General features: G+C 46.7%; 1 protein-coding gene across 1 annotated transcript in view; it reads left to right on the forward strand.

The window, feature by feature from the left end:
• Positions 1–14152, forward strand: part of MLLT6 (MLLT6, PHD finger containing) — an 86180-nt gene extending 72028 nt beyond the window's left edge. The window contains exons 13-20 of the mRNA XM_088474705.1: positions 2319–2385; positions 2536–2663; positions 3295–3456; positions 3744–3820; positions 10540–10862; positions 10969–11053; positions 11169–11378; positions 12552–14152. Of these exons, the coding sequence (XP_088330831.1) occupies positions 2319–2385; positions 2536–2663; positions 3295–3456; positions 3744–3820; positions 10540–10862; positions 10969–11053; positions 11169–11378; positions 12552–12593 (1094 nt within the window). The 3' untranslated portion in view covers positions 12594–14152. The remainder of the gene's footprint in view (positions 1–2318; positions 2386–2535; positions 2664–3294; positions 3457–3743; positions 3821–10539; positions 10863–10968; positions 11054–11168; positions 11379–12551) is intronic.
• The last annotated feature ends 543 nt before the right edge of the window (positions 14153–14695 follow it).

Here is a 14695-nt window from a genome sequence, read left to right on the forward strand (position 1 = left end):
TCTCTGTAAAGCGCTGCGGAATATGTGTGCGCTATATAAATAACTGATAATAAATAAATAAATAATAATAGAAAGTCCATAAAGTTGTAATTCAAAGTCTATTTGCACATAGATATAAGCTTATTATTATTGGAACTCGGCAGCACATTTACTGGACCTTTTAGGAGTCAAAGTTCAACTCCGGATGTAATAACAATCTCTCTGGACAGCCCTTATCCAGTAGCGGTTTGTAATATATGCCGGCAAAGTTTGTAGGTCTTCTCCCAATGAGAATACTGCTCCTCTGATCGCTCCGGTACCCAAACCAAATGAAATGTACGAAGAGATGTTATAAGGGCTGAACGATCTATAGATGTCGAAGTGATGTATTCAGGAAGTCGACGATCTAAATGCAGACCGCCGGCTTCCCGACTGTCAAATCCCAGCAAAGTACTAATAACAGGCGGCAAAAACCCGACGCCTGTCATTAGACCTACGCCGGGAGCCCGACGCCCGGCTTACCGAACGAAGGTAAGCCGGGCGGCGGGCGTGGACAGCCGTGGGCATCCCGCCGGGAGACTTAGGTTTAGGCTGTGGGGACATTCGTGGGGGGAGGGTTAGATTTTAGGGCTAGGGGAAGGGGGGGTTAGGGTTAGGCACCCCCGGGGCGAGGTAAGGGTTAGTTACCCCCCCTTGAGACTTATGTTTAGGCTGCGGGGATGGGGGGGTTAGGTTTAGGCACTTAGAGGTAGGTTAGGCACTTGGGGGGAGGTTAGGGTTAGGCACCCCAAGAGAGGGTTAGGGGGGAAAAAAGGGTTAGTTATACTTACCTTATTAGCGATTGGGATCTTCACCCCTGCCGGGCTTCCGCTGTTGGCCGGCGGTATTACGTACTACACCCATGTAGAATCTTCCATCCTCCTTCCTGCAGTGAGACGGCTGGATGGACTATAGATGCAGATAACCTCCGTCCTCGCTCTTATCCACTCTTATATCTAATGCGTTTCAGCATTAAGTGGCGCCTTCATCAAAGGTGAATGTAGGCAAGATATTATTTATTATATTTTTCAAGTGACCATTAAGATATGGAGTGTAAACTTTATGGTGTAGGTTGCATTTTTTTTCTTGTATTGAGGATTAAAAAGGAAAAACGCATTTTATAACTCCCAAGTTCCTCTTCCCTGAAATACTCCGTCAGCCCAGATTTCCTAGCCATGTTGTACGAAATGCTTTATTGTTTTCAGAGGCTGCTTGAGTAGTCACTCAAAGACATAGAAAGAGGAGGAGCTGCAATATACTGTATACCATCTGGGGGCATTTTTATTTTGCCTGTCTGTACCTAAACTATAAGAAAGTTATCCATTGTAATAGCTGCCATGGAGTATTTCAAGGAAAATTAATCCTTCGATATATTTTGCTGTTTTACCTAAAACAATAGGCAAAACATATATTGGCAATACTCGTAACAATGTTTTAGCCAAGTGCCATCTGAAAATGACAATTGTTTAATGTTAACTATATAACTAGATACAAGTTTGCAGATTATTGGACTATCTTGTAAAGGTGTACAGAAACCCTATGTGTGTGTCTGCAGATATGCATTTAGGGCCTGATTCAGAGTTGGGAATAGAGTGAGATCTCTCTCAACTGATCATCTTGGTGAAACCATGCTGCACTGCAGGTGGGGCAGATTTAAAATGTGCAGAGAGATTTAGATTTGGGAGGGAGGTGTCCAAACTGACATCTAAATTGTAGAGTAATAATAAAGCTGTGCAGTATATGTGTGCTACATACAAAAGCAGCCAGTATTTACCCTACATGCAAAAATGTATGTATTTACACCCCTTGCGTTGCAGTATGGTTTGTTCAGGTTCACAGTTAAGTGCTATATCTCTCTCTATTCCCAACAATCAGGCTCTTAGTTTCTTTGTGTAGCTCTCTCTATTGAGGCAGCTAGCGTAGCGTAGTAACAGTGGATCAGTAGTGTATGCATTGAGAGGCTGCACCCACTCTTGAGATACCAATACAATCAAGCATACATGTTGGAAATCCCTTAGACATCCTTAACAGTCAAGCGGCAAAACAGTTTTGTGCATGCGCTTGGTTGGAGATTTCTATGTTAGTAAATATGAATATGGGAAAATACAGTATAAGCCTCCTAATTATGTGTAAGCCATCATGATTATGTATATGCTTCTAAAAATGCACTCCCTACTTATATTCTAATAAAACAAATGGAATAGGAATAATTAACCAAACAGAAACCATCCAATGAGTGTTCTGTTAACCTGATTTGTCATGCAAGATGCAAGTTATTAAATGAACACTATTTTATACAGAGCCTGAGATGGAAGATTGCAGTTTTGTATGTAGAGAAAGTTCTCCACGAGAGAGTTTGTCCTCCATGTGAGTATATAATCTATAAAGCAGAAATTTCTGCCTATCGTGTATGTATGAATTAGTGCTTAGAAGGTGAGTTGCGTTTTTTTATTTTAACATCAATAGTTACATAGAACTGACAGCATAATCTGTCTGTGGTTTGTCCTTTTCCCTCAGGTCACCCATCAGTAGCCTCCCACCCCTGTTTGATCCAAGTGGCCCTACTGCTCAGGGCGAGAATGTACCACAGATCACAGCCAATCTTGAGCAACTGCTGGAGAAACATGGAGACGCAGGGGTTAACAGTAAGACCTGATACTAGTGATCAACTTATAATTAGGGGCTAATCGTCGAACATGAGTAAGGAGATGGTGGTGTGTTGGTATTTATGACATGTCAGGCTGTTATGAAGTTACAGCGTTTGTGTCTATTTGTGACAATTCACATGCTAAACAGGGGACCTTGCACATGTGCAGAACGAGTCCTGTGAGATAGCATTGCCCCCCAATCTGCAGCCTGATTGACAGGCTGCGGACAATTGGGAACGGGAAGGTGGTGGCGATGGGCAGTGTTCACGAAAGCGAGGGAGTGTCTTTCCCGTTTTTGGGAGTGCCGAGGCCAATGCTGACGCAGATTTACTAGCCTCTGCAGTGCAGATGAGGGGGCAGATCTGAGTAGCCCTAGGCTTGCTTAGATGACCGATGGTTGCGATGTTGATCCTATCCTGCGTTTGCAGGCATCAGATCTGAGATGCTGGCTGTCTTTTGCCTTCAGACTTCTCTGCAGCATTAGCATATATGCACACAGCAGCTGCTTCCACAGAGTGCATAGCGTACATCTCTGAATCAGGCCCAGCATTAGTAGATCTGGAGACTGATGTAGTAAAAATGCTGAACAATCCATATACTGGTTTTACAATATTTTTTTCATACACAGTCGTGGACATGCTACAGGCGCTGCATTCTCTGCAGAAAGAAAATCGCTCTCTGCAGGATCAGATTATGACACTTACCGCTCGGAAAGAGAAACTGCAGCTACTCAATGTCCAGCTGGCATGTCCTTTCCCCCCGAACTTACCACCCGCCAATATCCCTAATGGTGTGTTCCTACTTTAGGTTTTACTTATTCTCTCTCTCTTTCTCTCTTTCCTCCCTCTCTCTCTTTTCTCTCATTACTCCCTCTCTCTCTCTCTCACTCCCTCTCTCTGTCTCTCTCTCTCTCTCTCTTAGTTTCATTTCAGTTGATTTGCATTCATATTTCTCTTAATTATCAACAGGCGATGTTACTGTATTCTATGTATACTTTCAGTTTTGTGTTTTATTTCTACATAATATTCACCCTTTTTATGTAAATCTGCACCATTTATTTTTGCTCCCAATCTGCAGTGAGCTTCCAGGACTCTATGAGCAATAAGAGTCCCACTTCCAAGAGCAGTATTCGTACAGAAAACTCACCTTCTAAGGTGAGAGTTAATGTGTGGTGAGGGTGGAGGTTGTTTGCTTTTGCAACTAACTGTCCGCCTATGGTTATTAATATCTGCTCCTGCTTGCTCCACTTAACAATTAATGCTTCTCACTTTACTCTCCTACCTCTTCCTGCACCTTGCGCCACTCTATATCTATTGTTTCTTGCTATACACTCCCTAATCCAATCCTTTTCCCACTACTCGAACCTCCTCCCATGGTCCTCATCCCACCCATCCGCTGTCACTGGTCCTCATTTCTCTCATCCTCTGTCCCTGCACCTAGTCTCTCCCATCCCGTCCCTAGTCCTCATCTCACCCATCCGCTGTCCCTAGTCCTCATCTCTCCTATCTCTGTGCCTAGTCTTCATCTCTCCTATCCTTTTTCCCTGACCCTCATTTCTCCAAACTGCTGTCCCTAGTCCTCACCTATTCCATCCTATGTTCCTGGTCCTCATCTCTTTCATCCTCTGTTCCTGGTCCTCATCTCTCCCATCCTCTGTCCCTGGTCCTCATCTCTCCCATCCTCTGTCCCTGGTCCTCATCTTTCCCATTTTCTGTCCCTGGACCTCATCTCTCCCATCCTCTGCCCCTTGTCCTCTTCTCTCTCATCTTCTGCCCCTGGTAGACTTCTCTCCCATTCACTGTCACTGGTCCTGTTCTTCCCATCTTGTTGTCCCTCACCCACTGACGTCAACATGTTGATTGACGTCCTGTTGTCCCTCACCTGCTTGACTGTATTGTTGCTCCTGCATTAGCTGGCTATTCCTCCTTATTATGCCCAGCCATGCCTGCTACACCACTCTTACATTCTGCTTCTTTATCCCTAGACCCATCCCCCCACATATGTCAGCTCATGCACTGCTCTACTTAAATATATTTTTCTTCTTCGGGGTCCATGGGTACCACAGCCATTACGTTGGGTATGAATCCCGGTCACCAAACCGTTAACACAAATGAGCTCTCTGCTCCCAGGATGCACCGGGTTTCCTCCTCATATACCCCACCCCCTGCCTCGGGTATCCAGTTCTTCCTGTTTGGTGTGTTCACCTCATAGACAGTGGGACTGCGGGAGCAGTCCTGCAGACGAGTAACAAAAAAAAAAAAAAAAGAGAGTTTTACTCTCTATCTCAACGGGTGGTCAGAGCTTTCCTGGAAGCAGCCTCGCGCCTGATTGGAGGCGCACCGGCCACGCGCTGCAATTACCTCCTCCGGCGCCGCACCGCTAGCCTTGGCAGGTCCATGACTGTGGATTCGGCAGGTGCTCTCATGCCCTGGACCGCAACCGGATCAAGGGGATGGCAGGTAAGCAGGTGGTTGCGGCGGCCGATGACGCCGGGACCACGTGACGGTCCGGCCTCCGGCGGTGAGACTGGCCGGAGGCGCGCTGCAGTCAGGAGGCATACGGCTTGTTCTCCTAGCCTAGACTGCCGGGATTTGATGTTCCTGACCAGCCGAGGCTTGTGGCGGCGGCCAGGTCAGTTTACCGGGCAGGTCCAAGCAGCATAGGGGAGGTGCGCTTCCCCGGCGGCCCCTCCCCCAATCCACACGCTAGTTCAGTCCTCTGGCACAGTTGATTGTGGATTGCTCCTCCCAGCCTCCATATAGGGCAGCCAGAGTGTATGTCAGTTGCTCTCTGAACGCTGCTCCTACACGAGAGGACGCTGGGCAGTCTCCCTGTATACCTTGCCTACTGCTGGTCTAGGTTTTTACAGGGCTCTATCCTACCTAAGCTTGGGCTGATTGTGGTAGTGAGAGCTTATATGCATATGGCTCGCAGAGTATTTATGCATGACATGTGATTGTTGTTTATGGATACTGTTTCTTCTGTAAAAGAACTGTAATTCCTGTATACTATCACTGTCTCTCCCCTTCCCTTGCTACAGGTGTGTGGGTTGAGAGTAGAAAGCAGCACATATACGCTCAGAACCAGTGGCATAATTGATATGTCTAAGGAGTCTGAGGGTCAGGTGGCGGGAGCCCCATTGCTGATATCCTGTGTAGCCTGCAAGGCAGGTTTGTCCCCACAGGACTTTCTACAAAATGGGCTTTGTGGGAACTGTTTCAGACAGCCACCACACCAATTAAGTTTGCCTGTTTCAGGCCCTGAGCCTCCTTGGGCATCATTTTCTCAGGTTATGGCTCAGGTGGCGGAACGGCTGGCTGCCCCGATACCACCGGTTTGGGGTTTGCCTCAGCAGATGCATCCTATGCCCGTGATGTGGCCGCCTTGGATGGACCCTGCTGCTGGTAAGGTTATGGCATCATCCTCGGGGGGTTTTCAGCCTCAGGCTGTCAAGCCAAAGCAGCCTAAATCTAGGCGCCATGTACTGCCTTACATGGGTGAGTACTCCAGTGCCTCCTCCTCCGAGGAACAAGCACAGGACTCTTCGCAGGAGTCTAGCTCCGAGGGGGGTGATGATCATTTCTCAGTAGCCTATGTCCCTTTTCTGATAAGGGCTGTAAAATCGGTGTTAAATATCGAGGAAGGGGATCTTCCGCTTAGGAAAGCCCCCCTGTTGAAGCGCCAGAAGGTGGTTAAGGCAGAATTCCCAAAGTCTGAACATTTATCAGAACTTATGGAGGAAGCCTTGGTCCGTCCGGATAAGATAAGCCATTCGTCTAAAAGAATGGCGCTTCTATATCCATTTCCAGCAGAGGACTGTGCCAAGTGGGAGAATCCATCATCAGTTGATGCACATGTGGCACAGCTGATTAAACGTACCACTTTGCTAATTCCAGAAGTTTCGCTGAATGAAACCACGGATAGGAGACTGGAGACTTGTCTCAAATCTATTTTTCGCTGGCAGGAACGGCCACACGCCCAGCTATGGCCACTGCCTGGGTAGCAAGAGCTATTGAGGAGTGGGCCTAGACTCTAACGGAGTCTTTACCAGATGCCTCTAAGGAGCAACTGGATATGATCTCCTTTATTAGAAAAGGGGCCTCTTATTTGGGTGATGTCGCCTTGGATGCAGGGATCCTTTCCTCTAAAGTTTCAGCTGAGTCCGTGGTGGCACGTAGGATCCTCTGGTTGAAGGATTGGAGGGCAGATGCCAGGTCCAAAAAGGCCCTAGAATTCCTTCCATTCACAGGAGGTGTTCTCTTTGGTCCAGAACTGGACAAAATTGTATCCTCCATGGCAGCCTCAAAGACGGCAGGTTTGCCATCAGCAACCTCTTCCAAATTGAGGAGGGCGTCCTTTCGGGGGTTTCGGCCGCAGGGCAAGGCCAAAGGTCAGCCCTCAGCGAGATTTCCACCAAGAAAGGCAGGACCCAGGAAGCCCTGGCAGAACAAACGTCCAGGATCTAGGGTCCAGGATAAAGCAGTGGCCTAATGGGATGGGCCTCCCCCTGGGGAATCCCAGGGTGGGGGGCCGACTGCTTCGGTTCACAGAGCCCTGGCACCTCACGATGGAGGATGCCTGGGTTCGGGGAGTTGTCTCCCGAGGGTACGCCCTGACGTTTTGGAGGACTCCTCCTCAAAGGTTCTTTTGTGTAAGCCCACGGGTGGGTTCAGAAAGAGCTTTGGCCCTTCAGAAGTCTATTCTTACCTTACTAGCATCAGAAGTAGTGATTCCGGTGCCAGAGAACCAGTGCCGAGAGGGGTTTTACTCCAATCTGTTCCTGGTTCAGAAACCGAATGGGTCATACCGGCCTATTCTGAATCTGAGAGAGCTCAACAAATTCGTTCGAGCCCCCGAGTTCAGGATGGAAACATTGCGATCGATTGTGTTGGCAATGGAGCAGGGGGACTATATGGTGTCCTTAGATATACAGGATGCTTACCTTCATATCCCAATCACACAGGTTCATCAAAAATTTCTTCGTTTTGCGGTAGGGGAGGAACATTTTCAGTTCCAGGCCCTGCCGTTTGGCCTGTCCACAGCCCCTCGGGTATTCACCAAGGTGATGGCAGTGATGATGGCATGCCTCAGACGCCAAGGTGTCAGGATTTTGCCTTACTTGGACGACCTCCTGTTGCTGGGGCAGTCCCCACAGCAGTTACAGGATCATTTGAGGCTGACTGTATCATGTCTGTACAGTCACGGCTGGATCATAAACTGGCAAAAGTCGTCACCCTGTCCGGTACAACAGATGTGCCATTTGGGAGCGAGATTGGACTCCGTGGTGCAGAAAATATATCTGCCGGAGGAGAAGATCCTTGCCTTACAATCACGAATACGCAGGTTGCTTCGCAACAGGCAGATATCTGTTCTAGTAGCCATGCAGGTCCTGGGGTCGATGGTGGCCACCTTCAGGATGGTGGAATACGCTCAATTCCACTCCAGACCACTGCAGCAATTCGTTCTCTCACTGGAACAAGGATCATCGCACGATCAGGTCTCAGCTGCTGCGTCTCTCTCCAGAGGTATGGTTGTCCCTGACCTGGTGGTTGCAGACAAAGCATCTCAGGCAGGGTCGCCCCTTTTGGGTGTCGGATTGGACATTGGTCAAAACCGACGCCAGTCTTCAAGGTTGGGGGGCGATGACGGGGTCACACACTTTCCAAGGAAAGTGGTCAGTGACGGAAAGCCGGCTACCGATAAACATCCTGGAATTAAGAGCTATATTCAAAGCTTTAGTGCAGGCTCAGGAAATCTTAAAGGGCAGGTCGGTGCAGATACAGTCGGACAATCGCACCGCGGTCGCCTACTTAAATCATCAAGGGGGCACGAGGAGTCGGGCCGCCTTGGCAGAGGTATCAAGAATCCTGGTATGGGCAGAGACTCATCTGCCAACGATATCTGCCGTGTTCATTCCAGGAATCCTGAATTGGGAAGCCGATTTTCTCAGTCGGCAAGAGATAAATGCAGGGGAATGGTCCCTACATCCACAGGTTTTTCGGAACCTTGTGGACAGGTGAGGTCTACCAGAAATAGATCTGATGGCATCAAGAAGGAACAACAAGGTTCCCAGGTACGGATCCTGGACAAGAGATCCGAGAGCCGAGTTTGTAGACGCACTGACAGTAAAGTGGCGTTACAAGCTGGTATATCTGTTTCCTCCGTTTGCTCTTCTGCCCAGAGTTGTCAGAAAGATCAAACAAGAGGGCAGCACCGTCATATTAATAGCTCCAGCATGGCCGAGACGGCACTGGTTCACAGATCTACGGTCTCTTTCCATAGACACTCCATAGCCTCTCCCATTGAAACCGGATCTGTTGATACAGGGTCCCTGCTGGTACCTGGATCTTCATCGGCTATCTTTGACGGCATGGCTCTTGAGGCCTCCGTCTTGAGAAAAAAGGGGTTTTCCGAGTCTGTTATAAGGACGATGCTGAAGGCACGGAAACCATCCTCAGCCCGTATATATTATAGGGTTTGGCATACTTTCTTTCAGTGGTGTGAACTGAAAGGGTATGATCCACATAAATTCCTGATTTCCAGAGTGCTTGATTTTCTTCAAAGCGGTCTGGAAAAAGGGCTCCGCCTGGCCTCTTTAAGGGTACAGGTGTCACCTCTTTCAGTCTGGTTCCAACATAAAATTGCTCTGAGACCGGATATAAAGACCTTTTTTTCAGGGGGTGTTGAGGATTCAACCTCCCTTCGTTTCCCCGGTTGTTCCGTGGGACCTGACTCTAGTTCTGAAGGTTTTACAGGCTCCTCCGTTCGAGACTTTAAATTCAATAGACATCAAGTGGCTAACAGCAAAGACGGTATTCCTCCTTGCTATGGCATCTGCACGTAGAGTGTCGGATTTGGCTGCACTTTCCTTCCGGGAGACGTTCTTGATATTTCATCAAGATAGAGCAGTACTACGTACTAGGGAGGGTTATCTTCCGAAAGTGGTGTCTAAATTTCATATTAATGAAGAAATAGTAGTTCCAGCATTTCATGGCACAAGTCTCTCACAAGGTGAGGCTTCCCTGGATGTGGTCCGTGCGTTGAGAATTTATGTTAAACACACGAGCAAATGGAGGAAGTCCGATTCACTTTTTGTGCTTTATGGTTGTCATGAGCGTGGCTGGCCAGCCAATAAACAGACACTGGCCAGGTGGATTCGCATGGCAATTTCATTGGCTTATACACAAGCTGGTATGCGTGTGCCGGATTCAGTGACGGCACATTCTACTAGGGCGGTAGGTCCATCATGGGCGGCCCACCGGGGTGCTTCTGCTGAGCAATTATGTAAAGCAGCCACATGGTCTTCCATCCATACCTTTGTCAAATTTTATGCCTTTGACACTTTTGCCTCTCAGGATGCCTCCTTCGGGCGTAAGATTCTCCTCTCTTCCGAGAGTCAGGAGCGTCCCCACCCGTAGGGTTAGTGCTTTGGGATATCCCCAACGTAATGGCTGTGGACCCCATGGACCCCGAAGAAGAAAATAAGAGTTATGGTATAACATACCTTTGTTAACTCTTTTTCCATGGGGTCCCAGACGCACCTGTAATTCTGGGGGAGGTTTTCCGTAGTTCTTCTCTTGAGAGTCTGAACTCGTGAGTATGGGTCCTTTTCTTTCTTACCCTTTGTTTGTCTCTGCCTGCTTGAGCTTGGTAACGAACTGGCTACCTGAGGCAGGGGGTGGGGTATATGAGGAGGAAACCCGGTGCATCCTGAGAGCAGAGAGCTCGTTTGTGTTAATTGTTTGGTGACTGGGATTCATACCCAATGTAATGGCTGTGGACCCCATGGACCTCGAAGAAAAAGAGTTAACAAAGGTATGTTATACCATAACTCTTATCTCTGCTGAAGTTACCTTTTTTTACTGCCTTACAGGACCCACACTCTGGCTGCCCCAGCAGAAGCAGCTCTTCTCTGTCCTTGCATAGCACTCCACCCCCAGGTCCTCTTTCTCAGACAAGTTCATCACTTCCCACCATGGGAGCAGAACAACTAATGAATGGGCTGGCACGATCTACAGGCCCTGGAGGCCCCTCCACTCTAGCAGCCATTCCTCTTCTTGGAGCTCTTTCTGGGAATGCTGCAGGAATGTCACTAAATAGCATTTTGGGAAGTATCAATGGCGGTCTGCTGGGGACGGCAGGGCAGACCCAGAATCCTCTGCGCAGCGGGACTGCCAGCACACACATACCAGCCAGGTGAGAGTACAGAAAGCTAGATGAAAATATTTAAAAGGTTACAATTACAGTACTTATTTTCCTGCCAGAATCTCAGTTGCTATCTTTTCTTCATTTTCATCTGCAGCCTTTCCCCACTGAGCACATTGTCAGAGCAACAGAGGCAACTAGCACAACAGCTGCAGCAGATCACTTCTGCTCATCTCACTGTGGTAAGTATCATCTCCAGTTGTCCTACGCGTACTCAGGACTAATCATAACCATCTTTTTCAGAGCAAATGGCCACTACCTTAATTATGTAGTTGACTGGGTGTCATGCTTTCCTAGGAACAACAAAATGTCCTGTATCAACTTGTTCAACATATCCAGCAACGTCGGGACCTACAGCGTCTGATGACTTCGCCAGCTGCCCCATCTCTGCTCCCTGTGACTTCAACATGTAGCACCATGGCCTCATCACCTGCCCCACCCATCCTCACTGCACAAGCCCCCCCCTTCCATGGATCCCAGGGCGAGGGGGGGGTACAAAAAGCAGCAGTACGTTTGAGAGAAAATAATCATGTGGTTCATGGGGGACCCCTGTGAGGGGGGAAGTTAAAAAAAAAAAAAACAATCCTGAAGGCTCCATTATATCTTGTCACCACTCTATAATGTGTGGAAGTGTTTCTGTAGGACTCTAGTGTTAGCTGTAGAAGGACCAAGTCCCACAGTGCTGAGAGGTGTAACGCAAGCTGACTCTGTTTCATGCAATGGAGTTCCCCTTACTTGCTGTATGAGGAGTAATACTTTAAAAAAATGTTGTTAAAAAATAAAATAGTACATATTACAGACAATAATCTGAGGAAGAGATAGGATATGGAGGATGAACCGAGAGATGAAAATGTCATGATTCCGAGTTGCATGCAGAAGCGCACGCAGCAGCGTCTATTCGTGGTTGTCTGTGAGTTTATGCAAATGCTGCTACGAAGTCCTTCCCTTGTGTAGATCTTTGTGGCCGAATGTGCAAAGACAGAGATGCCCACTTTTAGTGTTCGTGCACACTGTAATCCCAATTGGGGCATCATTATATGCCACCATCAGTCGCTCCATCAAAAATTGCACCAGCCCTATGACAGGTGCAATTTCTTCGTCTGACCACGGCCTCCTTTACTTGCAGATGTTCATATGGGAACATAGCTGCTTGCATTGACACACCCCTCACATCCCCATAACACGCCCACCGAACGGACCATTCTTGCATTTTGGAACGCCCATCATTTTTTTTTTCACTACATTTCTGATAGCATGAGAATTGATCGCAACTGCACCTTTGTGCGTACATTCAGTGTAACACTTGCGCCAAAGGTTATTTTTTTTTTAACAATTTCCGTATATGCCTAGTTGCGAATAATTGGTCAGCTACATACTTGGTCTTCAGTGAGTCTAAATGCTTGATTCTGTCACACGCAATCTGCCTGTGACTCAGAATCAGGCCGTTAAACTCATTTCTAACCATCATTTTATTGTTCTGTTAACTGATGTGATTTATTAACCACATTATAGCCTTATACTCCGCAACTTGTCAGATATCCCACTTTGTGCATTCTATTTTTCTTGAACCCTAGAACTTTCAGCTCCTGTAATTCAGACTACTCATAATTTTTTTAGCCAATATCTGCCCATCCAGATGTAAATTACCTATCATCTCATCTCATCTATTCTGTTTTGCAGAGGGGGAGTGAAAAAACACCTACAAATCATGACAAAGGATGAATAAAACACCCAGCATCCACTGCAGCTGACCTGTCTCTAACCAGCTGAAGAGGATGGGAGTAGGAGAGAGAAAATGTTCAAAAACCTCTGCAGCAGGATTGCATTCCCAAATCATGTGGAGGACATCGCACATGTCTACAGAGCAATGTCTATCTTTGTTGGTCTGTAGCAGAGGTGATATCATGTAGACTATTCAGGAAAGTCTTTTTTGTCCAGACACATACAAAAAAGCAGATTTCTTTTTATTTTATTTTTTGTTATGTGTTCCATGCAGAGCAACTTGTTCTATTGTAGCAGAGCACTTTTTTGATGTATGTGTCATACAGATCTCTTTGCTTCCCAGTACATATAATACAGTAGATTGAATGAGAACGTTAGTATGTGCGTGTCATACAGACCACTGTGACTGTGTAATAATGTTACACACCACTGTGGCTCTACTCTTTTATCCACATGGGGGTCTGAGCTGCCCTTTCTCCTCTCCTATTCTTCTCCCTTTTGAAAGTCGTATTTTGTGAATTCGACAGCTAAAACTCCATGCCTTTTTCCGTTCTCTAGTGCCAGGGGCGGAGCCTGAAGCACCTTGTGATACAAAGTATCAGTCCACGTGAAGGATGATTGCTGGCAAGTTCTTCTCTCAGTTGCACTGTCCTTGTGTTTTTTTATGGACATGAGACCCAGATTTTATAGGTGTGTGCGTTCTTATGTATTTTTAATGGACACATATATACTTAATTTTTTTGTTGTTGTTCATTTGATTCTGGTCCTCCATGTTTTTGTGAGTTGTTTGTTCATGAAGCAATATATGTAGCGGTTTATTTGTGATTCCATTAGCACAAAGTGTACATACTTCTTCATTTGTGTCTCTTGGGGAAAATAGGAGTTTATTGATCCCTTTTATAGGGGACTTAACTTTTGTGTAATATATACATACACATATATATGGTTGAAAATTCTACAGTGCGTTCAGTAGCCCTAGATTTTTCACCTCCTTCAAGTCGCTTTGGGCACCTCAATGACTGTAATGTACAGAAATGAAAATATATTCACGCTAGGGCAAGCTCAGGGGACCTGTGGCTGGCAGAACATGCTCCATGCTGTAGTTCTGCTGTCAAGCCACAGTTTGTCTGCAGTTGCATTAGAGCAGTGGTGTCAAAGAGTTTCACCCCACTGCATTAGAGGATAAGTCATTTCTCATAAAGCTGAATATTTTAATGTTGTGTATGCCCGACACAAGATATTTTATACAGTCCCCAACATTATGGATTAAGGGCCTGATTCAGCTTTGGAAATAGAGTGAGATTTAGCACTTAACTGATCATCTTGGTGAAACCATGCTGCACTGCAAGTGGGGCAGATTTAAAATGTGCAGAGAGATTTAGATTTGGGAGGGAGGTGTCCAAACTGACATTTAAAGTGCAGTGTAATAATAAAGCTGTGCAGTATTTGTGGGCTACATACAAAAGCAGCCAGTATTTACCCTACATGCAAAAAAAAGTATGTATTTGCATCCCTTGTATTGCAACATGGTTTGTCCAGGTACACAGTTAAGTGCTAATTCTCACTCTATTCCCAAAGCTGAATCAGGCCCTAAGTCTCCTGATAACCTAGTTTTTGTTCTTGGATATAGCTCATGTAACCTGTGGCTGTTGTCTCAGCATGCATGTTGCTAGTAATAGATGTTGGGATTATTGGCTCCATAAAACCTGAAAAACCATAGGCTGCCTACAAAGCAGTGATGTGCGGTGAGGTCAATAACTGGGGAAGCACACCTGTATAAAAACACAGTTTTTATATCAAAACTCTGGAGCATGACAGGGAGTATGATTGGGGAGGGAGTATGGCAGTGGAGGCTCTGCCTCCCCTGCTTACCCTGACTACACGTCCCTGCTACCAAGAGATCTCAGTACTGTATGCTGATAAACACCGGCAATGCAGGTTTTCTAGGGCTCCCCACACAATCACTAGTCAAATAATTTTCATGAATGTGGATTCTTTAGAATGAGTTTGTCTCTAATCAAAGCATGTCTGCTTCTGATAGGTGACATATCCATATCCACTGCTGTAACCTAGCCTGTGCTGCCACCTGTAACATTCTGGCA

The sequence above is a fragment of the Taudactylus pleione genome, unplaced genomic scaffold (genome assembly GCF_031769625.1).
Source record: "Taudactylus pleione unplaced genomic scaffold, aTauple2 ptg000155l, whole genome shotgun sequence".
Classification (NCBI taxonomy): domain Eukaryota; kingdom Metazoa; phylum Chordata; class Amphibia; order Anura; family Myobatrachidae; genus Taudactylus; species Taudactylus pleione.